The sequence below is a fragment of the Rhinoraja longicauda genome, chromosome 10, assembly GCF_053455715.1.
Source record: "Rhinoraja longicauda isolate Sanriku21f chromosome 10, sRhiLon1.1, whole genome shotgun sequence".
Lineage (NCBI taxonomy): Eukaryota > Metazoa > Chordata > Chondrichthyes > Rajiformes > Arhynchobatidae > Rhinoraja > Rhinoraja longicauda.
Genome location: NC_135962.1, coordinates 38,765,993 through 38,789,977, shown reverse-complemented (window position 1 = coordinate 38,789,977; position 23,985 = coordinate 38,765,993). Strand labels below are relative to the sequence as shown.

The 23,985-nt window shown below is 40.4% G+C and overlaps 2 protein-coding genes across 4 annotated transcripts in view; both read right to left on the bottom strand.

The window, feature by feature from the left end:
- Positions 1-3,859, bottom strand: part of LOC144597663 (glycogen phosphorylase, brain form-like) — a 60,205-nt gene extending 56,346 nt beyond the window's left edge. Inside the window, exon 1 of the mRNA XM_078407186.1 lies at positions 3,493-3,859. Within this exon, the coding sequence (XP_078263312.1) occupies positions 3,493-3,726 (234 nt within the window). The 5' untranslated portion in view covers positions 3,727-3,859. The remainder of the gene's footprint in view (positions 1-3,492) is intronic.
- Positions 3,860-6,471: 2,612 nt separating this feature from the next.
- The window catches only part of trim9 (tripartite motif containing 9), a 54,600-nt gene continuing 37,086 nt past the window's right edge, over positions 6,472-23,985 (bottom strand). The window contains exons 7-11 of one of the 3 annotated variants that reach the window (XM_078406707.1): positions 22,692-22,830; positions 22,184-22,207; positions 14,348-14,651; positions 13,062-13,224; positions 6,472-10,002 (exon numbers count right to left, since the gene is read on the bottom strand). In XM_078406707.1, coding sequence (XP_078262833.1) covers positions 9,919-10,002; positions 13,062-13,224; positions 14,348-14,651; positions 22,184-22,207; positions 22,692-22,830 — 714 coding nt within the window. In that variant the 3' untranslated portion in view covers positions 6,472-9,918. The remainder of the gene's footprint in view (positions 10,003-13,061; positions 13,225-14,347; positions 14,652-22,183; positions 22,208-22,691; positions 22,831-23,985) is intronic. The other 2 variants (XM_078406706.1, XM_078406705.1) reach the window with 2 other exon arrangements.

The following is a 23,985-nucleotide window of genomic DNA, read 5'->3' as shown; positions in this document are numbered from 1 at the left end:
TTGATGAGGCTCTCACTAGGGTCTCTTCTACATCCCGCAGCTCCGCTCTTGCTCCCCCTCCCCCCACTCGCAACAAGGACAGAATCCCCCTCGTTCTCACCTTCCACCCACCAGCCTGCGGATCCAACATATCATCCACCAACATTTCCGTCACCTACAACGGGACCCCACCACTGCCCATATCTTCCCATCCCCTCCCCTCTCTGCGTTCCGCAGAGACCGTTCCCTCCGTAACTCCCTGGTCCACTCGTCCCTTCCTACCCAAACCACCCCAACCCCGGGCACTTTCCCCTGCAACCGCACGAGATGCAACACCTGTCCCTTTACCTCCCCCCTCAACTCCATCCAAGGACCCCAAACAGTCTTTCCAGGTGAGACAAAGGTTCACCTGCACCTCCTCCAACCTCATCTATTGCATCCGCTGCTCTAGATGCCAACTTATTTACATCGGCGAAACCAAGCGCAGGCTCGCCGATCGCTTCGCTGAACACCTGCGCTCGGTCCGCAATAACCAAACTGATCTCCCGGTGGCCGAGCACTTCAACTACCCCTCCCATTCCCAGTCTGACCTTTCTGTCCTCCTCCAGTGCCATAGTGAGGCCCACCGGAAATTGGAGGAACAGCACCTCATATTTCGCCTGGGCAGTTTGCAGCCCAGTGGTATGAACATCGTCTTCTCCAACTTTAGATAGTTCCTCTGTCCCTCCCTTCCCCTCCTCCTTCCCAGATCTCCCTCTATCTTCCTGTCTCCACCTATATCCTTCCTTTGTCCCACCCCCCTGACATCAGTCTGAAGAAGGGTCTCGACCTGAAACGTCACCCATTCCTTCTCTCCCGAGATGCTGCCTGACCTGCTGAGTTACTCCAGCATTTTGTGAATAAATCAATTTGTACCAGCATCTGCAGTTATTTTCTTATATGAAGCAAAGGCATTGGTGTGCCTTTCTTGGGCCGAAGGGCCTATTCCTGTTTTGTACTGTTCTGTGGAACATGGAACAGTACAGCACAAGAGCAGGCCTTTCAACCGACAATATCTGTGCCGAACATGATGCCAACATCTCTTTTCGATCCGCAAATAATCCACATCCCTCTATTCCCAGTGTATCCATCTGCCTACCCAAAGGTCCCTTAAATGAGACTATCATATCTGCCTCAACCACTGACCCCAGCAGCACATTCTAGGCACTCACTACACTACGTAAAATATTTGCTTTGCACCTCTCCTTTAAACTTTGCCCCTCTCACCTTAGTCATCTAGAATATGATTTTTCCATCCTGGGAAATAAAGTTCAGATTATCTACCTTCTCTATGCATCCCATAATTTTATATATCTATCAGGTCTTGCCACAATTTCCAGCATTCCAGAGAAAACAATACAATTTGTCAAACCTAATGCCACTCAATCCAGGCATCATTCTGCAAAACCACCTCCACAGCCCTTTAAAAGACTCCACATCCTTCTTGTAATCAGTCAACCAGAACTGCACATAACACTCCAAATGTAGCCCAATCAAAGTCCCATAAAGCTGCATCATGATTTCCTGACTCAGTGTCCCAACCAATGAAAGCAGGCATACCATCCGCCATCTTTCCCACTCTATCTATTTCTGTTGCCACTTTTAGGGATTATGGACTTGGACCCCTAACTACATCAATGCAGTTAAGTGCTATGCCATTAATTTTACATTTGCCCCATACATTTGACCTTCCAAAGTGCAACAACTCGCATTAGCTCGGGTTAAGGTTCATCTGCCATTTATCCGCCCATTGCTGTAGCTGACCTATATCCCGCTGTATACCTTGACAGCCTTCCTCACAGTTTGTGAAGCAAATAATCTTGGTGTCATCTACAAACTTACTAACCAACACATCCACTTTTACATCCAAATCATTTATATATACCACAACAAGAGGCCAGCACAGATTATTGTGGAACTCCACTGGTCACAGATCTCCATCATGACTTGAAACCTCCTTTAACATCACCGGCACAGCCCTATCCTGGTTCAAATCTTACCTCTCTGACAGGCACCAGTTCATCTCCATTAACAACTGTAAATCCCCCACCGCTCCCATCCCCCAAGGTGTCCCCCAAGGCTCAGTCCTTGGCCCCCTCCTCTTCATCCTCTACCTGTTCCCCCTTGGTCAATTAATCTGCCGTCATGGTCTCAACTTCCACTGCTTCGCCGATGATATCCAGCTCCTCATCTCCACCAAGTCAATCTCCACCACCACACACTCTACACTGACAAACTGCATCACTGAAATAAAATCTTGGCTTCAATCAAATTTCCTCAAACTCAACTGCAACAAATCTGAAATCATCATCATTGGTCCAAAAACGCTCACCAAATCCACCCAAAACTTCATCCTCAATATTGATGGTCTCCCAGTATCCACCTCCCCTCACATCCGGAATCTTGGAATCATCTTTGATCAAACCCTCTCCTTCGACAAACACATCAAACACATCACAAAGACAGCCTTCTTCCACCTCAAAAACATTGCCCGTCTCCGTCCATCCCTCTCCTCCACAGCTGCAGAAACCCTCATCCACGCCTTCATCAGCCTCCTCTATGGCGCACCCTCAAAAATCATCAGTAAACTTCAATACATTCAAAACTCCGCTGCCCGTCTACTCACCCACACCCCGATCCGTGACCATATCACCCCCGTCCTTTACAAACTCCACTGGCTCCCCATCCCCCAGAGAATCCAGTACAAAATCCTCCTCATGACCTACAAAGCCCTCCATAACCTGGCCCCATCCTACCTGACTGACCTCCTCCACAGGCACACTCCCACCTGCACCCTCCGCTCTGCTGCTGCCAAACTCAGATCCTGGGGGACAGGGCTTTCTCCATCGCTGCTCCCACCCTATGGAACTCACTACCCCAAACCGTCAGAGACTCCTCCTCACTCATCACATTCAAAACATCACTGAAGTCTCACCTGTTCAGTACTGCCTTCAACCACTGAAGGTCACCTCACCTTCTGTCTCCTTTCTCTGTTCGTTTACTTATTTATCTATTTATTCACTTCCCTACATTCTTTAAATCCCTGTAAAGCTTCTTTGAGTGTATGAAAAGCGCTATATAAATGTAATGCATTATTATTATTATTATTATTATGAATATTGCTCTTCCACCATAACCCTGTCAGTAAACCAGTTCCGAATCCATACGACCAAGTCACCATTAACCCATTGCATCTTAATCTTCTGGATCAGCCTACTATGGGAGACTTTATCAAATGCCTAACTAAAATCCATGTAAACAACATCCACGGCCTAACCCGCATCAATCACCTTCGTCCATGTTCAACACCATTGATAGACACAAAAAGCTGGTGGTCAGGCAGTATCTCTGGAGAGAAGGAATATGTGATGTTTCGGGTTGAGACGCCTCTTCCAGACCCTTGAACTGTGCTTGCCCATTTTCTGGGCTCCTGCTGGTGTGAAGGATCACTGTGCAGCTCGATGTGCTTTTTACCTTTGGGTCATTCTCGTAGTAGTATTGCTGGGTGCGTATCCAGCGCCCCACAAGATGGTCGCGGACGATGTTGGCCAGCGCGAAGTAGTAGTCCCTCGTGTTGGCCACGTTGCGGTCCTTCACCAGCGTGAAGTGCAGGTGCCGGTTGAACCCAAGTTTCAACCCCGACACGTTCTCCAAAGTGGCGATGCCGCTGATGGAGATCTGTTTCTTCCGCTCATCCGTCTTGGCCATTCCCGCTGGCTGTCGCCGCCCGCACTGCACCCACCACGCGACCTTTTGCCGTTAGGCCGTTTGTTTCAAATTGCCGCCACGCAGCAGCTGTCCGTCGGCCCTCCGCCTGTCAATCACACAGGACCTCGCCCATCCCGTGGTCCCGCCCAGTCGTGTCGGACACCGCGCTTTCAATCACATTAGCCCCCGCCTCGTCGCGTTGGGTCCCGCCCAGCGCGTCAACACCTGCCCAATTACACCGGGCACCATCCTGTCAATCACATCGGGACCCGCCCACGTACGTCAGTACCCGCCCAATGGTGTCAACCCGACGTCAGCGCCCACTGACGTCTGCGCGCGTCCCATCGGCCAATGGCGTCGGGTTCCGCCCAACCTTGCGCGTCAGTTGTGCCGCGTGCCGGTCAAGCGTCGAAGGAGTAGTGGTGGCGGCTTGTCAGTCAGCCAAGTTTCAACCAAATGCCCGTGTTTTTTGGTACCACCTTAGGGATGAAAACGCCCGAACGTTTCCACCCTACAATTTTAAATAACTACTAAATTCAGCCAGAAAAGTGATAGCAAAACAAAACAAGAATGCGAAAATGCCGGATTGCCCCTGTGGGGAGAGATACAAAGTTAAATAACTCGACTTGGATTTGCTCATCAATGATAAGGAATAGCCTTGATTCTGAAGAAGGGTCTCGACCCGAAGCGTTACCTATTCATCTTCACCGGAGCTGCTGCCCGGCCCGCTGAGTTACTCCAGCATTTTGTGTCTGTCTTCCATACGAAATCTCAACTCCGGTGGTAAGTGGAGTCCTGCTTTTCCATTTCTTTTTGTTAAAAATGGAACTGGGGGCAATCTACCGCCACGGATTGGATTGTGGTTAATAGTACATGAAGGAGTGTACCTATATCATGTGATATAACTTTCTACACAATGTTGTATTGTGGACTGTACTTTGTTGAGAGGCATAGTCGCGCAATACGGAAACGCCCTTCGGCACAACTCGCTCTTGCCGACTGAGATACCCCATTATAAACTGCTCCCAGATACGTCGTTTCGTAACAGTCAAAATGTCTTGTATGTTTACTGTCTTTCGAAAAGGATATTTTGTTGGTTACCCTATCTTCATGATTTTCCTATACAATTACAAGACTGAATACGCTATATTGGGACGAATATTGGGAAGTTTGGTACTTAAGATGAAGCAGAATCTGAGATTGAAGTAAAGAACTAAAACACTGATGGTGCAGGCATCGGATGTGGCAGAATCGTATGCGTGCGGTGGAGATACGAGTGAAGTCAGTCATTCTATCTTCGATAGAATACATGGGAATGCGTCTGAAGGTAAATGGCAATATATCCAAATTAGCATGGCCTAGTGGAAGAAGAGGTAAATAATCTTGTTGTTGGTGATGGGACTAGAGACTTATGAGATCATGGTGAATCTACGAATGTGACAAAGTAAGTATGGGTGAGATTTCATCAAAGAATATGAGAAGGGCCATTTTAATCAAGTACTATCAGGGATGGTTTGATGTAGTCAATCAGAGACCAGTGGAAACAGTAGATGCATGCATGAACAGACTGAAGATATTCCCCAACATGTGCATTTTCCATTCCTTTATGAATTGGGTACTGCAGGATAACTTGTAAGATAAGTGCTTTTAGTTTAATTTTAAATGGCACTGTAATGTTGATACTGTATATTGAATAGCTGCTATTATGGAGATAATATTTAAAAATAAGGCATTTTCATTCAGGGCATTCTGAAGTGTAAGCTGTGGAAATGGTCCACAGAAATAGTAATGGCAGCATGACAAACTTCTTCACCACAATGCTCCAATGCTACAAGAGTGTTCAGCAAAAACTGGTGATCTAGTGGAAAAGGCAGAAAGTAGGGTCTTTCCAGAGATATTGTAAGACCTGCCTAACCTTTGAATGGCCCTGTTTTTTCATTATCACAGGTTGGGTATGTTGCATGTGAGCACATGTACCTGAAGAAAATAACTGTTGATGAAGACAGTAGTTCCTGTTTCCCTCAGGTATCAAGTGTATGGATTGGTCGTGCTGATGGACTGTGTACACAATCAAATTGGATAAGATGCTGGGTATTGGAATATTGAACAATATTTGAATATTGCATCCTATGCAGCTTTATGTCTTCTCCACTTAGCACCTCCAGCCTTGCTCACCCTCCACCCTCCTCTTCTCTCACCTGACTCATCTGCCAATTAGTTTCTCCTTAATCGAATCCATCTATCACTCGCCAACTGTTGTCCCACCTCTTCCCCTCACCTCTTTCTGGAGCTAAATTTCCTCTATATACTTTTGCCTTAAATATTCAAAGACCCTGCCCCTAGAAGAAGAGACAAAGACTCATGATCCCCTTATAGTCCCTGCCTATGTGTAAATTCAGTGGAGTGGAACACTCTAAAGAATGTCCAAACAATGAGGCATGCCAGGCCATGCTGCCAATTCCCTCTTGCATGAAGGTTTCATGCAAGGGCAGATCCCTATTGAGTGTCAGATTATGAAACATGCAGTAGATGATGACAAAGATTACAAGATGGACAAAATATTTCAACCTGACTGTTCAGAAGGATAAACTAATTTTTGGACATGTAAAATTTTTGAATTCAATCAAACAAACATAATTCTTTTAAATAATCTTTTATGCTTATCTTATCAGCAAAAAAAAAAAAGCAGTTTTTCCAAAAGAGGTAAATTGAGAAACAGTGTTATAATTTATAAAAGTTTATTGGAACAGCAAACAGGAGCAGGTTCATTATCCACAACAAAAAGCAATGTAGCCAGTTTGCTGTATGGTCATGGGCTCATATTACAATATGCTACAAGTCTGGTAAGCTTGATAAAGTCCCTATCAACTGTGAAAAATGAGAAATTTGTGGTCCAGCCAAAATACAGATTGTAGTTGCTCAGCAACGGTATTAATGAATTATGAACTTTGACAAACCAGTAAAAATGTACTGGGAAGACAAATAATGAGATTATACAATTATGACATGTATAAAGAATGAACAAATTGTTACATTCAAATCAGACCAAAACATTAGAGTTCCATGTTTACCTTTTTCCTTTTAATTACTGCTCTTTTTGAAGCTACAACCCCTTCATCTAAATTCCTGTTTGACGCGATTGACATAAAAGGATTTTAGCAACTGAACTTCTCACACCATTGTTGCGACGGTCTGGAAATCCTTCTAAATGGATAACTAGCTGTTTAAAATTCTAACATGCAGCATGCATATGTTTTCAGCACTTCGATACGAGACCTTATTTAGAATCAAAATTAAGGTTCTGAAGGTAAGACACAGTGTTGCATTGTCCTTTTAAAATAATGCCTGGTTGTTTGAATTACCAATCAGTTTTATATTCATGTTTGAGTTACTTAATCATTTTAAGAATTTGTACTTTCCTGAACAGATGAGTTGCTAAACATTTTTTTTTCTGAAAACAAATTGCAGTGCCAATCAGCCAGCACTTTTAATACTTAACAATTTTCATGTTTTATTGTACTGAATGCATGCTGGAGGAGCAACAGCAGCTGCTGAATTTAGTCAGTTTCAAAAAGTTCTGTTCCACTGTAGCCAAAAGAAGGTTTTTAATACTGTAAACTTGAGTAGGAGAATGACCATGCTGAAGCTTGGCATCACCTGAACCTGAGATTTAAATTATTTGAATAAATGAAAATTGAGATACATTAAATTTCTGTACATGAAGGTGCAGTAATGGGAAGAAATGTCAAGTATTCAAACACTACAATTTGTATAAGTATTCAAACACTACAAATATTCACTATCAAGTATTTAAACACTACAATTTGTATAATCAGTCAACTTCCAAAATTCTATTTCAATGGAACCAAAAAACTACAAGTACATCTGTAATTGGAAAAATTGGAACCAAATTTTGGAAGTGGAGTGGGGGCCATGTGCTCTATTATAGTGAAAAATACATTTCTAGGCATGTATTTTTAAATAATTAATGTATACATACTTAGATATCCATTAAATAATTTTAAAAGGTAGAAAATCCCAGTGAGAAACAACTTCCATAATGGGAGTGAAAACTTGATTAACAAAGCTAAGAGAACTTAAGAAAAGCAGAACGTGCTTCTGCAATGGTGAAATTTAAAATTTCAAGCAGAGTCATGGAAAGTAATAACGTTTGGATTGTAGAATTAGAGGCAAACTTATCTTCCACAAAAATATAGTCCAGGAACAATGAGTCTTGGCTGTTCATACATACATCTATAAAGGCACTAGAATAAGATGATAAAATATCAAAGCAAGCAGTATTGCTTGCTTTATAACAAAGGTACAGAATAATAAAAGCAGTTATCTACTCTTATCAACCACTTTCTCGGCTTCAGCTTTGGCATTTGAGAAGAAGCCCTTGGAGGTGACAAAAAATGTACCAATGTTCTATTTAATGCATGGAAAGATAAGGACAAATACTTCAAAAAAAATGTTTTTTTTTACATAATGAAAAAAGATTTTCACTGACAATCAGTCTGTAATCAAAGAATTTGTTTAAAATAATTATTAAAAGATGGCTTGAGGGAAGATTGCATTTCTCGTTAAGAGGTTAAAAGCAAAGATCGTAGTAATTTTTAAAAATTGAATTGTGTACATGCTTGATGGGTTAGCACGCCAGTCTGTGTCTTTCGTGAGAAAGAAACCCAATAAGCAACGGAAAGGCCTAATGCCATCAGGCAAGAATGAAATGCTCGGAGAAGGAGAAAGAGGTGCAGCGCACAGGCCTTGAACCCGGTGCAACGCAGGAGAAGCCCGGCCAGGACTCACCCCACAGAGCCCAGTCCCTCCACGCACCAGAGTCTCCCAACCCCTGCAGAGTAGTTATTAAGAGGGCTGATCCATGCACAGTTCCTGTTGGGGCCTGATCAACCCCGGCTGGGTCGCCTGGGCGAGGGTGTCTGATGTTGTGAGACCCAAAACACCCCCCAGGTCACATCACTGAGGATGCGTCCCAGTACATCCAGAAGATGTATCTTTCACATTGTACATACTTGGGAAAAGTATGGTAAAAGACCAGTGGATTTGGAAAACTGGATCTTTTTCAAAGCCAGCATAAACCAATAAGATCAACAATGTGATAATGATTCTATGATCATGCTTATTGCCTTGCATAATAATAAATGTATCCCATTTGTAATATGGGATATGTATTTTGTTAATCAAGACTTATCCTCACTCATTAGCCAAAAACCATATTCAGGCTACAGCACAATAGAAATTATGGGAGGGAAAAACTCCACAAGTTTCACCTACTTGGCAAAGCATTTTAGTTTATAAAAAATAGATTTTTAAAGAATTGTACTTCTTAAAAACACCTTAAACACAGATTAACCAATTCTGATTTTCTTTTATCTGCCCAGCCTAATAATGCAATTGTCGACGTTCCCATTTACTTCAGAATGTGTATACTAAAATTTGAAGTTCATTCTTGGAATAATCCAAATATAAATCAATTATTGGTCAATTTTCCACAAGCTGTATATTCACATTCATTGATGTAATGATCCCACCAGGTTTGATATTGGAATATACTAGACTATTTTTAAAAGTTAATGCTCAATATCTATTTATGTATGATGAAATCTGTGAGAATTTCCAGATAATTGGGCACCTGAAGCATGTAACATTGCAATCTGAGCAGGAATTCGAATGGCAGTAGACAGATTGCCCATTGATAATTCAAACAACTGTTTTGGAATGGTGTTATAGCAATTCAAAGGCAATAGGGCAGGATAAATCCTGAAGGTTAATAGCAACTGTGAATACCTTGCAATGGAACTGCTTGCAAATACAGCACTTTCAACAATTACACTGCACTGCATTGTTCTTTTTCATTCTAATTAATGATAGCAGCTAAATCTGTGCACAGCAATTAAAGCAGCACAAGAAAAAATACTTGACATATTACTTTAGGCTTCATCAAAGCTTTTACAATTTTAGTTAACACAAAGCGTCAAAGTAACCACATGTTCTGGTAATAATCATGTACGTCACAACTGTAATGTAGTTAACTATTTTTGGTTTTCCTCCAGTCATTAAGCACCAACTAACAAACTTGTATCAAGAGATGTTGAATCCTTTAAGAATCTTAGCAGTGTACAGGATTGCTGTCATTTGGATCCCAAGCAAGTTTTTGCATAATGACCAGAATTAGGATGTGCATTGGTCTCTTGTTGCAGCAGTGGCAACAGCAGCACCATAGTGAGGAATTTTCAAACCAGTGTGGAGTGTTACCTACGAGAGAATGACAACATGACTAATGAAGTACAATTTGTATTATTTTTGCTTGTCATTTAACAACCAGTACTAATAGTAAAAATTGCCATTAAGCAGTAGATGAGACACTTAGAACATACTTGTCCATGGCCAGGGACTATATTTAGAATGGGACAGCACAGGTACTGGCCCTTTGACCAACAATGTCTGTACCAAACATGATGTCAAGTTAAATTAATCTCTGTTTACACATGATCCATACTTCCTCCACTCCCTGCCTATGTGATTATCTAAAAGCCCCTTAATCGCCACTATCGTATTCACCATCAACCCAGGCAGCATGTTCTACACATCCATCAGTGTGTCTCTGTCTCTCTTGGCCTGCACATCTCCTTTAAACTTTGTCCCTCTTGATCTGTAAAGTGGAGGAGGAGGCAGCAGTGTGGTGATTTTCTGATCCATGCTTCTGCATTTTAGTTTTTTTTCTCTTGGGCATAATACATAAAACGTAATGTGTCAAAAACATCATGGAATTTATAGAAATAAAATTTTGCATGAACTGCAATAACTAACCAGGAGACATAGTTCAAAACCACTCCAACTTAACACAACACTGGCAAAGGAAATCAAAGAGATGGATGACCTGAGAATCTTATACCCCTACTGAATTGCCAGATTTGTGATTTTATTGTCTAGATTTGCATAGATTTAGAAGCTTCAATAAACAAGACAAATACATTTAAAATGCAAACTTATGCAGGTGTATGGTGGAGAGCATACTGATTGGTTGCATCACGACCTGACACAAATGCCCAGGAACGAAGGCTGCAGAAAGTAGTAAACACTGCCCTGTTCATCGTGAGTATTGAACTCCCCATCATCGAAGGGATCTATAGGAGGTCCTGCCTTAAAAAGGCAGTTAACATAATCACAGACCCACACCACCCTGGCTATGCTCTCATCCCGCTGCTACCATTAGGAAGATACAAGAGCATGAGAGTCATGACCTCCAGGGTCAAGTACAGCTTTTTCCCAGCAGCCAAGTTATTTTCATCTTACAGACCGATATACACCGATGAGCCAAAACATTATGACCAGACAGGTGAAGTGAATAACATTGATTATCTTCTGAATCAGTCTGAAGAAGGGTCTCGACCCGAAACATCACCCATTCCTTCTCTCCTGAGATGCTGCCTGACCTGCTGAGTTACTCCAGCATTTTGTGAATAAATATCTTCAATTTGTACCAGCATCTGCAGTTATTTTCCTACAACATTGATTACCTTGTTACAATGGCACCTGTCAAGGGGTGGGATATATTAGACGGCAAGTGAACAGTCAGTTCTTTGAAGTTGATGTGTTGGATGCAGGAGAAAAGACCTGAGTAACTTTGACAAGGGCCAAATTGTAATGGCCAGACGACTGGGTCAGAGCTTCTCTGAAATGGCAAGGCTTGTGGGGTGCTCCCGGTCAGCAGTGGTGAGTATCTACCGAGAGTGGTCCGAGGAGGGACAAACCACAAACCTGCGACAGGCACTCAAGGCAGATCGATGCGCGAGGGCAACAAAGGCTATCCCGTCTGGTCCAAACAGACAGAATGTCTACTGTGGCACGTCACAGAACATTTTAATGGTGGTCACGGGAGGAATGTGTCACAAAGCGCATTGCACTCTGCTGCGTATGGGGCTGCGTAGCCGCAGACCAGTCAGAGTGTCCACTGTCTAAAACGCCTATATTGGGCATGCGAGCTTCGGAACGGGACCTTGGAGCAGTAGAAGAAGGTCGCATGGTCCGATGAGTCCCGTTTTCTTTTAGATCACATGGATGGCCGTGTATGTGTGCACCATTTAAGTGATGGCCCCAGGATACACTGTGGAAAGACGACAAGCCGGTGGAGGGAGGGTGATGTTCTGGGCAATGTTCTGCTGGGAAACCCTGGGTCCGGCCATTCATGTGGACGTCAATTTGACACGTGTCACCTACCTAAACATCGTTGCAGACCAGGTACACCCCTTCATGGCAATGGTATTCCCTGATGGTAGTGGCCTCTTTCAGCAGGATAATGCGCCCTGCCACACTGCACATTGTTCTGGAATGGTTTGAGGAACATGATGAAGTGTTCACGGTGTTGCCCTGGCCTCCAAATTCTCTAGATCTCAATCCGATTGAGCATCTGTGGGATGTGCTGGATCGACAAGTCCGATCCACAGCGACTCCATCTCGCAACTTATAGGACTTGAAGGATCTGCTGCTAATGTTTTGGTGCCAGATACCACAGGACACCTTCAGGGGCCTTGTAGAGTCCATGCCTCGGTGGGTCGTCGCTGTTTTGGCGGCACACGGAGGACCAACAGCATATTAGGCAGATGGTCATAATGTTTTGGCATAGGGTATACCCTGCCATAAACTGGGTGAAATTACAATGTTTAGGCGGTAAAATGTATATATTCCAGCCATTCTTTTTCTTTGATTTGTTTAAAGATGCATATGTGCATGGACATCTTCCCCATTTTTGAAATATTTATTTTTAATGCAACCTGGATGGCGCACACAAGGCTGGAAATCATTGCACATCACTTAACAGCTTCGAGAAGCTGTAGTGATTGGCCTGCCTGTACCACTGTGGTCTTTTTAGTGACAATATTCCAACAGTCTTATTGCAAAGAGAGTTCCATGGTTTAGATCAAATAATGATTGGTTGATTGAAAGATACTGCATGGAAACAGAATCTTCGGCCCACCAAGTCCACACAGACAGACCATCGATCTCCTGTTCATATTGGTATAATGTTATCCTATTTTTGCATCCATTCTCTACACACCAGGGGCAATTTATTGCAGCCAACTAACCTACAAACCTGCCATCCTTGGAATGTGGGAGAAAACCAGAGCACCCGGAGGAAGCTCATGTGGTCACCCCACACAGTCAGCACCTGAGGTCAGGATTGAACCCGGGTCTCTGGCATTGTGAGGCAGCTGTTCTACTAGCTGCCGCCACTGTAATGTCTGAATGGCCATACAATGAAGGAATGATATTTCCAAGTCAGGCAAATTCATGAATGACACTAAGGAACACACCTGCACGTTTCTATTCAGGCTTACTGCTGGGAAGAAGAGGCCTTCCAAGCCTTCAAAGGCAACCGGTCCCTGTGGTTCATCGTTAATGGAAAAGGTAAGTGTTCGTCTGTTGAAGTCCAGCAACACTCCAACTGTGACTCCTTTGGCAATGCCTCCCTCAGTTCTGGGGGGGGGGGGGGGGGGGGGGGGGAGGAGAGAAAAATACTTATTTGCTCGATGCAAAAAAATGATTTGTGCAAATCCAGCTGTTTTGTACATTTTGGATTATACTGAAAGAATGAACAGGATCAAATTATTCAGTGTAATTCAAAAGCTGCTTCCCATTCTTATTTCTTCCGGGCTATCCCGTTGTACCAAATACTTTAACATTTTTATTAAATCAATTCTCCTGCCCAAGTTGAACCATCTCCATTAGCTTGAAATGTTGTGCAGACATTACATGGATACTTATTATATGACAACTGGTCAGGATAATTTTGTAATTTTCAGTTAAAAAGAAAATAAACTCAAGCATGTATCTGGTGAGATCAATTGCTGCCTTTGATTCAAAATATTGTTGAAGGCAAGGATTAAACAGTTTGGAAGGTGCCTGTCAGTTAAAGGAAGTTTAAGTATTCTCGTTAAATTAAATGGCAGCAGCCCAAAACAAGTCCCCATTCCAGTTGCATATTCTTATCTCAGTACATAATTTATGAATTCAGAGACACTTTGAGATCCCAACTGCAGTATTGAGACTATAGCAATGTATTTTCTTTCTGTAATGAATTTTGTAATTGTAACAAAATCTGTTGGGTTGAACACAATATACACAATTTTCAAGGAATTAACTGCACTGAGCTCACTGGTCTTTTCAAAACCTTTTACATTTTTATTTTATAGACAATAAAGTCAACATGATTTTAAAAAACCTTTGTGGAACTTCTTACTGAGTGTATTGAACTTCTAATTAACCTTTTAATGTTGATTAAAATGAAAGTTCATGAATGTCATTAAAGAAGTGACTTACAAAGTGACTTACAAAGGACAGCCACAATGAATGAGGACCCACTTTTTGCTTAAAACAAGAAATTAAGTTAATTTATGCTGTTTTTTCTTTATAAATGAAATTGAATTAGCAGGATTAGAGAAATTTAATCTTGGTTAATACTGGCTGATTCAGCAATCTCTGCATTTTAACTCTTAAAAGTTTGAACTGAGTTGCTAACTATTAGCTCAATAAATCTTCTAAGAAACCTGGAATTAAACCCAGCATTTACTGGTTTAATGATAATTGTTTTTAACTTTACCTGTTAGTGTGAGAGTTGTAATGCATAAACCAGCTTCGGTTATTATCAACATACATTGCCCAGGCCTTATCATCCTTTCCTAACATGACATCTTTCAAGACATCTAAACGAGCCACACCAAAAGCAGGGTCAGGATGATTGTCGTAGCGGTCAATATTCAGCTCCCAATAATGGATACCTCTGGAAAATCCGGTGTTTCCTAGTACTACCCTGTCATCATAGCTGTTGCAGGTAACAGTGAAGTTGTCATTAGAGAACACAATGTCAGGGTGAGCTGAACCTGAATCAAAAGCAAACCAGGCAACTGAAAGAGAAAATAAAAACATGCTTACTATGAATATAACATAATTCAGAATCAGATCAGAAATCGTGATTCAAGATCCATAAAATTTTAAGAAGACTTGCAATCTCACGTTTTTGAAAGGGAGTTAAAATTCACAGACAAGAAAACTCTACTAATGCTCTTTGACTTGTGGAAACAGGCAGATTACTAATGCACATAAACATAGTATTGAAAGTACTTAGGGTAAATTATAGGCCATTTAAAATTAATGATTTTTATCAGAAATCAAAACAAACTTGAAATATTCGCCAGATCAGGCAAACCCACAATGAAAATGAACACCTGCCTAACCAAAGTATTTCTGAAATGTTAAATTTTCATTTAGATTTTCACCATATGCAGTAATATTATTACTCTCAAAACATTTTAAGAGTTTTTTTTTGTTCTAATGCCAATTTCTGATTTGCATTGAAGTTTAACCACAAATAATTTATCTCCCTGAAAGTTTAAAGATAAAATTGTAAATATAACTTTATATACTGAGCAAAGTCATGTAACTTTCTATTCTTCATTACTCAAAGATTATAAACCAGCTTTGCAGTTTTATGTCTGGGTTGAATAACTGAATAATTCCAACTGTTACTGTCCCAAGTGTCATGATTTCTCTTTTGGACTGACACCACAGGAAACACAGGAAGATTCTATAATCTTCAAAATGGTTAGCTGTTGTTAAAAAAATACATTTTAGATTTCTGGTAATTGAAAAATTAAAAAAACATGCACATACACAAAGAGTCGCAACAATAATTTACATTATTCATAACACTTGGTACACTTGAAAAACTGATTTCTTGGTATGGATAAATATAATGGACACTACATATTTAATCATGAACAAATTATAGAATCAACTCATAAGCTTCATTGATCAACAGATTATAGTGCATTACATGTAAAAGTCCAGTTTGAAAATACTTAAGTTCTATTGTTTCCGCCCTTTATGGGAGAGCTGGGCAAGTCTTGAATATTTAAATGCCTTGGTGTTTGCACTCAATGTTAGCAATTTTTCCACCTCTATCAGATCACTCAATAGGAGAGCCTCTGGAATATCCTCCCCAAGTGCAGTTGGCAGCAGAAATTTAGAACCACAATAGTAACCAATGGCTCTTCAACTCAACCAATATCAATAAAGACCTGTGTCTAACAGGTTTGCATCATTGCCCCAATGCTATTCTCAAACTTTCTTGCTGCAAAGTTGTAGTTTAACTCATCAGAACAACCATAGAAGCAGAGCTGATTGGAAAATGTTCAACCTACAGTGACTATATTCCAGAAACACGGTCACTCGAACATCAGCAGTTGAGCTATACAAATGACAGCAATCCTGTATGTTGCTCAAGACTGAGCTCCAAAATATTGCAAACTGTTTTGCCAAAAGACATGGCACATTCAATACCCACGGGACCAAAGTCTCCACTGCACCACGCAGTCCCTCAAGTAACACGTTTCACAATGAAAATGTTCCTGGAAAATATGCACCCATTGCCATTTCTTAGGAGGTATCCCTGGATCCATGTAGATGGATCAGGTCTAGCAGGTTTTCTTGCTGCTTGGATAAATTATGATCACTGGGACTTATGGTTCTGGCTTTATTTTCTATAAACAGCCCAAATTATTACATTTAGTTTTAAAACCTGCTGTGGTAGGATCGAAAGTCTTCTTACTCTGTAATTTTTTTCTTCCTAATACCATATTGAGAACTTCCATTGATCAGAGTCAAACTTTTCTCAAATGTAACTTGCTTCGTAGCATTGATGATTTTAGAATACTGGGCACTAGGAATTTAAAAAATCTGACATTCTCATGCTGAAATAACTTCCACCTTGGCAAAATAAACGAATAACAAAAGGAAGACTTTTTTTTGATTAATTTTCATATATCCTATCTTGACAGCAACAGAATGTCTGGAACACCATAGGATGTAATAATGTAAACCAAATAATTTCTGCAAGAGAAGAGAAACAAGCCAAAAATAGTTCAATTAAAGCATGGATATTATTCTATAAACTGACAGAAAAGAAAACATAAAAATTTAAAATACACCACTTTTCAATAATTCCTTCAAAATAACTATAGTACTGAGAACAATTTCCCTTACAGAATGAAATTTCTTTATTCCTGAAAGAATATCCTTTCTAGTTCTTCAATTAATTATCCATAATACTACCTCAGGTTCCATCCCTATCTTTCTGTGACATTTCTCAAACAGGAAGGAATGAAGGAAAGATTGTCCTGACATTTGTAATCATAAATCTGAGATCATCCTTGCATTTAATAAGGCATCACAACTCGTTGTATACTGACATATCTAAGGGACTGGATTCATGGTAGCATAACTGCTATTATTGGAATTCTGAGAAAACCCTTGCTCTTTTAAGCTTTTGAATGATTTGCATTAGTTAAATATTATTATAATTTTTAACTTTAAATTCTTAAGTAGTAAGGGAATAAGACATTAGCATGTTATCGCTGGCAGTACTAATTTCTCTCTGTTACCACCCTTCATAGGATAGTCTGGATAGTCATGGGTAACTGCATTTGGCGTTGTGACCTGGCTCCCCAAATTACACTTGCAGCCAGACACAACATGCTTTCCTTTGAATTAATCTTATTGCCGAATGGACAAGCATCATACAAGTATGGGCCTTTTATACTCAAAGCTGTATCTATTTACTTAGGCCTTCAACTTGTACCTTGCAATGCCAAATTAAGTCACCCGAGTCACCCTGGTTAAATGCGAGTAAGGAATTGAGGGATGAAAAACGTGAACAAAAGAAGTAGGTAAAATTAAATAACGAGGCAGCATAAGCTGTAAAAATAGGATAGAAACTATTTTAACGGAATAAAATATTTGGATGACAAGAAAACTTAGTAGATTTTGTTTCATTGTTTTGCTCGTTTTGAGTGTCATTACAACAGCGTGCTTCTCCTTTGGCTGGTGTCATAGTCTCCACAACCTTGCCATGCCTAGGAAATTAACCTGGAAACACTCTTTTTCCTGATAGTTACGCCAAGGTTTTGCATCCGCAATCCATAGAAATCATCCTGCTACTGGTTCAGAAAACCAGAGCTCTGGTGAATTGAAACAGTGCCTCAACAGAGACAAAAAACTGCTCCCTCAGCCACTGTTCTTCGTTGGAATTAGCTCTGCCAAGCACAGAAGCGAATCAAAGTGGACAAATCCTTACATGCATGTGAGATGAATCATGAGATGTTCTAGCAGCCAGAGATCCTAGGGTGATGGAGGAACTGAAGGAAATTCACATTAGACAGGAAATGGTGTTGGGTAGACTGATGGGACTGAAGGCTGATAAATCCCCAGGGCCTGATGGTCTGCATCCCAGGGTACTTAAGGAGGTGGCTCTAGAAATCGTGGACGCATTGGTGATCATTTTCCAATGTTCTATAGATTCAAGATCAGTTCCTGTGGATTGGAGGGTAGCTAATGTTATCCCACTTTTTAAGAAAGGAGGGAGAGAGAAAACAGGAAATTATAGACCAGTTAGTCTGACATCGGTGGTGGGGAAGATGCTGGAGTCAATTATAAAAGACGAAATTGCGGAGCATTTGGATAGCAGTAACAGGATCGTTCCGAGTAAGCATGGATTTACGAAGGAGAAATCATGCATGACTAATCTTCTGGAATTTTTTGAGGATATAACTAGGAAAATGGACAGGGGAGAGCCGGTGGATGTATTGTACCTTGACTTTCAGAAAACCTTCGGACAAGGTCCCACATGGGAGATTAGTGGGCAAAATTAGAGCACATGGTATTGGGGGTAGGGTACTGACATGGATAGAAAATTGGTTGGCAGACAGAAAGCAAAGAGTGGGGATAAATGGGTCCCTTTCAGAATGACAGGCAGTGACTGGTGGGGTACCGCAAGGCTCGGTGCTGGGACCGTAGCTATTTACAATATACATTAATGACTTGGATGAAGGGATTAAAAGTAACATTAGCAAATTTGCAGATGAAGGGATTAAAAGTAACATTAGCAAATTTGCAGATGACACAAAGCTGGGTGGCAGTGTGAACTGTGAGGAAGTTGCTATGAGGTTGCATGGTGACTTGGACAGGTTATGTGAGTGGGTGGATGCATGGCAGATGCAGTTTAATGTGAATAAGTGTGAGATTATTATCTGAATGGTGTCAAGTTAGGAAAAGGGGACGTACAACGAGATCTGGGTGTCCTAGTGCATCAGTCACTGAAAGGAAGCATGCAGGTACAGCAGGCAGTGAAGAAAGCCAATGGAATGTTGGCCTTCATAACAAGAGGAGTTGAGTATAGGAGCAAAGAGGTCCTTCTACAGTTGTACAGGGCCCTAGTGAGACCGCACCTGGAGTACTGTGTGCAGTTTTGGTCTCCAAATTTGAGGAAGGATATTCTTGCTATTGAGGGCGTGCAGCGTAGGTTTACTAGGTTAATTCCCTAAAAGGCGGGACTGTCGAATGTTGAAAGACTGGAGTGACTAGGCTTGTATACACTGGAATTTAGAAGGACGAGAGAGGATCTTATTGAAACATATAAGATTATTAAGGGATTATATACGTTAGAGGCAGGAAACATGTTCCCAATGTTGGGGGAGTCCAGAACCAGGGGCCACAGTTTAAGAATAAGGGTTAGGCCATTTAGAACGGAGATGAAAAACTTTTTAAGTCAGAGAGTTGTAAATCTCTGCCTCAGAAGGCAGTGGAGGCCAATTCTCTGAATGCTTTCAAGAGAGAGCTAGATAGAGCTCTTAATGATAGTGGAGTCAGGGGGTATGGGGAGAAGGCAGGAACGGGGTACTGATTGAGAATGATCAGCCATGATCACATTGAATGTTGCTGGGTCGAAGGGCCGAATGGTCTACTCCTGCACCTATTGTCTTAAAAAAAAATGAGGGATGATGTGTAATATCTAGTTAATGCATGAGGCAGAGGGCAATTTGTGTGTTTGAGATGGCGTCTGAATGGAATAAGAACTGATGTCAACATAAAACTGCAAGAATGCCAGAGAAGAGTGGGTGAAGGAAGCAGGGATGAGAGAGTTTTTCACTGAAAGTTTGATAACTTATATAGGTTTTGGGCATTTCAAATTATGAAGTTACCCTTTGTCCCAGTGGGAAACTTTCTAATTCCTAAGCCGTTCACAACCCTTCGTTACAGATGGCAGTTCTTCACAACCAACCAAACTCACTGTCTCAGTAGGCGGAAGAAGACACTTCAACAACACTAAAGATTTTTAAATTTTTTATTCATTTTTCATTATATGCACATAACTGTCAAATCCAGCATTTATTCCACATTCCTAATTGAGAAGATTATGGCGAGCCAACTTCTTGATTTGCTGTAATCCTTCTGGTGAAAGCACATCATGCCATTATAATGGGAGTTCCAGGATTTTGACTCGTTGAAAATATTTCCAAGTCAGAAAGATTGTGAAGTTTCTTAGTGTCTGCTGCACTTGCACTTTTTAGTGGTAGGCTTCTTGCTTTGGTCAATACTGTAGGAGTGGACGTTTTGAGTAATTGTAATACCATTTTGTAAGTGGTACTCAATGCATGGTTGGTACAAAGAATGAATATTTAGGGTGGTGGATGACAATCCAGTCAATTGCCTTGTCCTGGATGGCATCTGTTGTATTATTGGAGCTGCACTCATCCAAGTAAGTAGGGAATATTCTGCTATACTTCTGTTTTGTGTCTTAACGTTGGTGGGAAAACTGGGGTGTAAAGAAATGAGTTGCTTACTGCATGGAATCCAGGCCTTGACCCAGTATTTATGTGGCTGGTGAGATTACGCTTCTGGCTAATGGTGAGCAATGATGTTAATACTTGCAATGGTAATGCAATTTCAATGCAGTGTGGTGGTTAGACTCTCTTGTCAAAGATAGTCATTGACTGATACCTATCTGACTATGTTCAAATGTTTTCTAGGTTATGAGGCATCATAACATCATAAGATCACAAATGTTAGGAGCAGAATTAGGCCATTTGGCCCATCAAGTCTATTCCGCCATTCAATCATGGCCGATCTATGTCTCCCTCCTAACCCCATTCTCCTGCCTTCTCCCCATAACCTCTGACACCCATACTAAGTTCCCTGAGAGTGACAACACAGTAGTCAGGGGATGAAGTAGGTGTCTGGAACACTTATCAGTCAGGGTTTGGGACATCATGTTACAACTGTACTAGTTGTTGGTGAGACCACATTCTGAGTATTTTGAGCAGTTCTGGGCACCCACCTATAGGAAAGAAGTGATTAAGCTGGAAAGAATGCTGGGGAGGGGTGGAGGGTTATTTTTATGAACAGAGTAATGAGTGCCTGGAATGCACTGCCAAGGATGGTGGTGTGGTGGTGGAGGCAGATTTGATAATGGCATTTAAGAGACTTTTGAATAGGCATGTGGATATGTAGGGAATGGAGGGATATGGATTTTGTGCAGGCAGATAAGAGTTGTCTTGGCGTCATGTTCGGCACAGATATTTTGTGTCGAAGGACCTGTTCTTGTGCTGCACTGTACTAAATTTTAAAAGATTCATTAGTTGTTACCAGGACTGAAGGGCTTGAGTTAAACGGAAAAACTAAACTTGCTGAGACCTTCCTCACTGGAGGTTCTAGTGTGATATATGGGCAAAAACATTATCCGTAACATTTACAGTATTTCAGTATAAGTCAGAGAAAGTCAAGGTACTTGTGATGCATTGATAAATATAAAGTTATTAATATATAATTTATAAAAATTTTGGGGAAAGGTGATTTTTCTTGATTTTGTTTGGCATACAGCATCCTTTGTCATATTAACCCCACACAAGTCTTTAACACAATTTCAAGGAGAATCAGAAATGTTGTCTACAATAACCCGAGGTTGCTGATGGCGAACTCGCATATGAAAATATTCATATGTATTATTCACAATATTATTCATGGAGTTGAACTTCTAGGTAGCCACACTTTCAAAGACTGTCGATTAATGGCAACTAAAATCATTGCTGAGCTTTCCATAAAAATCAATGCTGTTTATAAAGTACCCAATGAATCATCAAGAGAACTCTCACTAGAAACATTCTCACTCTATTTTGTTTATATTATGACAAATCAATTCTTCCCTCATTTTTAATCAGGAGAAAACTTTACTATATGCCTACTACATAAACTGGATATTCTTTGTCTTCTATTTGCTGTGATATTAAATTATAGTGATACTGTAAACCATCTGGCAATAGGGCTTTGATGGTGAAAAAAACCGAGGTGTTTAGTGTAATCTGGGAAATTATTGAAAGAAACAACGTTTTATGTTGCTAAGCACTTTGGAATGCCAGAAACGATAGTCTTTTAATTACACAGGTAGTTTATTTTTCTATACCACCAAAAATGACGGATTAACAATATTACCATGTCCTTTTGATATTTCATAGCTGCAAATATTACAAGTAGATAGCAGACAAACAAATAAGCAAGCAGTGACCAGGCCACTGAAGCAAGACAGTCATAATAGTAACTAACTTACACTGATTGTATGGACAGCTGATATCTGCAAAATACAATAGGGATTTCTTTAGAAAAAAGCCTTCGAGTGCTTGGCAAACAAATGTACCGCAACACTTCATTTAGTTTCACAGAGTCTTTAAAAACAATGTTGCAGTGTTAAATGTCAATGGCACAATACAATAATTGTACAAAAATGTTTTGCCATACACTTGCTTTAGCTTGAAAGGTATTTAACATTTGTGTATATATATATATAATCTAAACAAAAGCTTTTTATAAATGACCAAAAGGCAAACTTTTCTTAAGACCAAGGCATTAGCTTCTACAGTTAACAATCAATGAATGTGGGATGCTGCATATGACATTATTATCACACCCATACTTTGCACTAATTTGCTCCTTGTAGTACTGCCTTAATATGTGACCTTTCTTTTAAAAAACCAGCTTTCTATTTATATTTATTCATACAAATCTCATAACTGGTAAATGTTTAAAATATGTTTAAAGCATCTCTGTTGAATCCTCACCCTCTGAAGTCTGCAGTACAAGTGTCTTGCTGTATGAACCAACTCCTGCCTTGTTGAAAGCTTTCACTCGGGAGCTGTATGTACTGTTGAAATGTAGACCATCAACAGTGCACATTGTTTCTTTTCCTACATAGACCTCCTGTTCGAGAAAAGCAGGAACAAAGTTAAAAAGATTGGCTTTGGCTACGCACCAATTTTTGCCAATGAGTGGTGTAATTGAAAAGTACTTTACAACTGCACTTTGATGTCCTGACTGAATTTTCCCTCAATAGCTTCAACATTTTCAATTAACTTTTTTCCTCATGACTTACCTATATTTGCTATATTCTAATATCCCCATTATTGCCAGCATACTAATAAGATTATTTTTCAAATTCTGAAACAGACATGCTTTAATTAAAATTTTATATTTCCAATATACTGTAAGAAAAACATTTGTTTGCAAGCATAATGTTAATGTTCAATTTCCTTTGTCATTATGATTTTAGCATAAACTTCATTGTATAAGTGATTAGGTTTTGTTTTATATGTACAAAACCCCAATTAAAATCACATCCAATGAGTTCAAGATAGAAATCAAGATACACTTTATAGAAAGGAACAAGGAAAAACTGTTTAATGTTCTTATATCCTTATGTTTTAAACCAAATTACATAGGAATGGGGAGAGTGAAATAATATAAATGCTCCTATCATGTAATTGTTATCTAATATAGATTCTACATTCAGATAATTATGCTTTTTTTTTGCTTTGCAAAGCCAAACTATATTCTACCTGCAGAACTCTAATTCCTTTCTTATATTGATTTCTGTTGATTGATAAAATGAGCTGAAGGCTTTGAATGTACACTGTTTCTTCAACCTGAGGGTAATTTCGCCATGGTACATGTGGCACCAGCAGCCAACTATTGTGTGCCGAGAGACCAACTTTGTGCAAAATTTCAGAACAAATCAGTACTTGTTAAAAAGAAAATCTAATCGCATGATTTTGAATTATGTTTAATTTACTTAATTTAAAAGAATGCTGATAGAATAAAATTGATTTTCAGCATATTTCTTTTCCCTAGGAATTTTTTAAAAAAAGGTAATTTAAATTCATTTTCAGTACTATATATTTATTTGCTGTAGTGGACACAGTGGGACAGGCAGCATCTCCGGAGAGAAGGAATGGGTGACGTTCGGGTCAAGACCCCTCTTCATTCTGAGAGTCAGGGGAGAGGGAGTTTAGCGATATGGAAGGGTAAGGTATGACAACTACAATGAAACCAGATGATAGTAAGGAAATGTAGAATGGT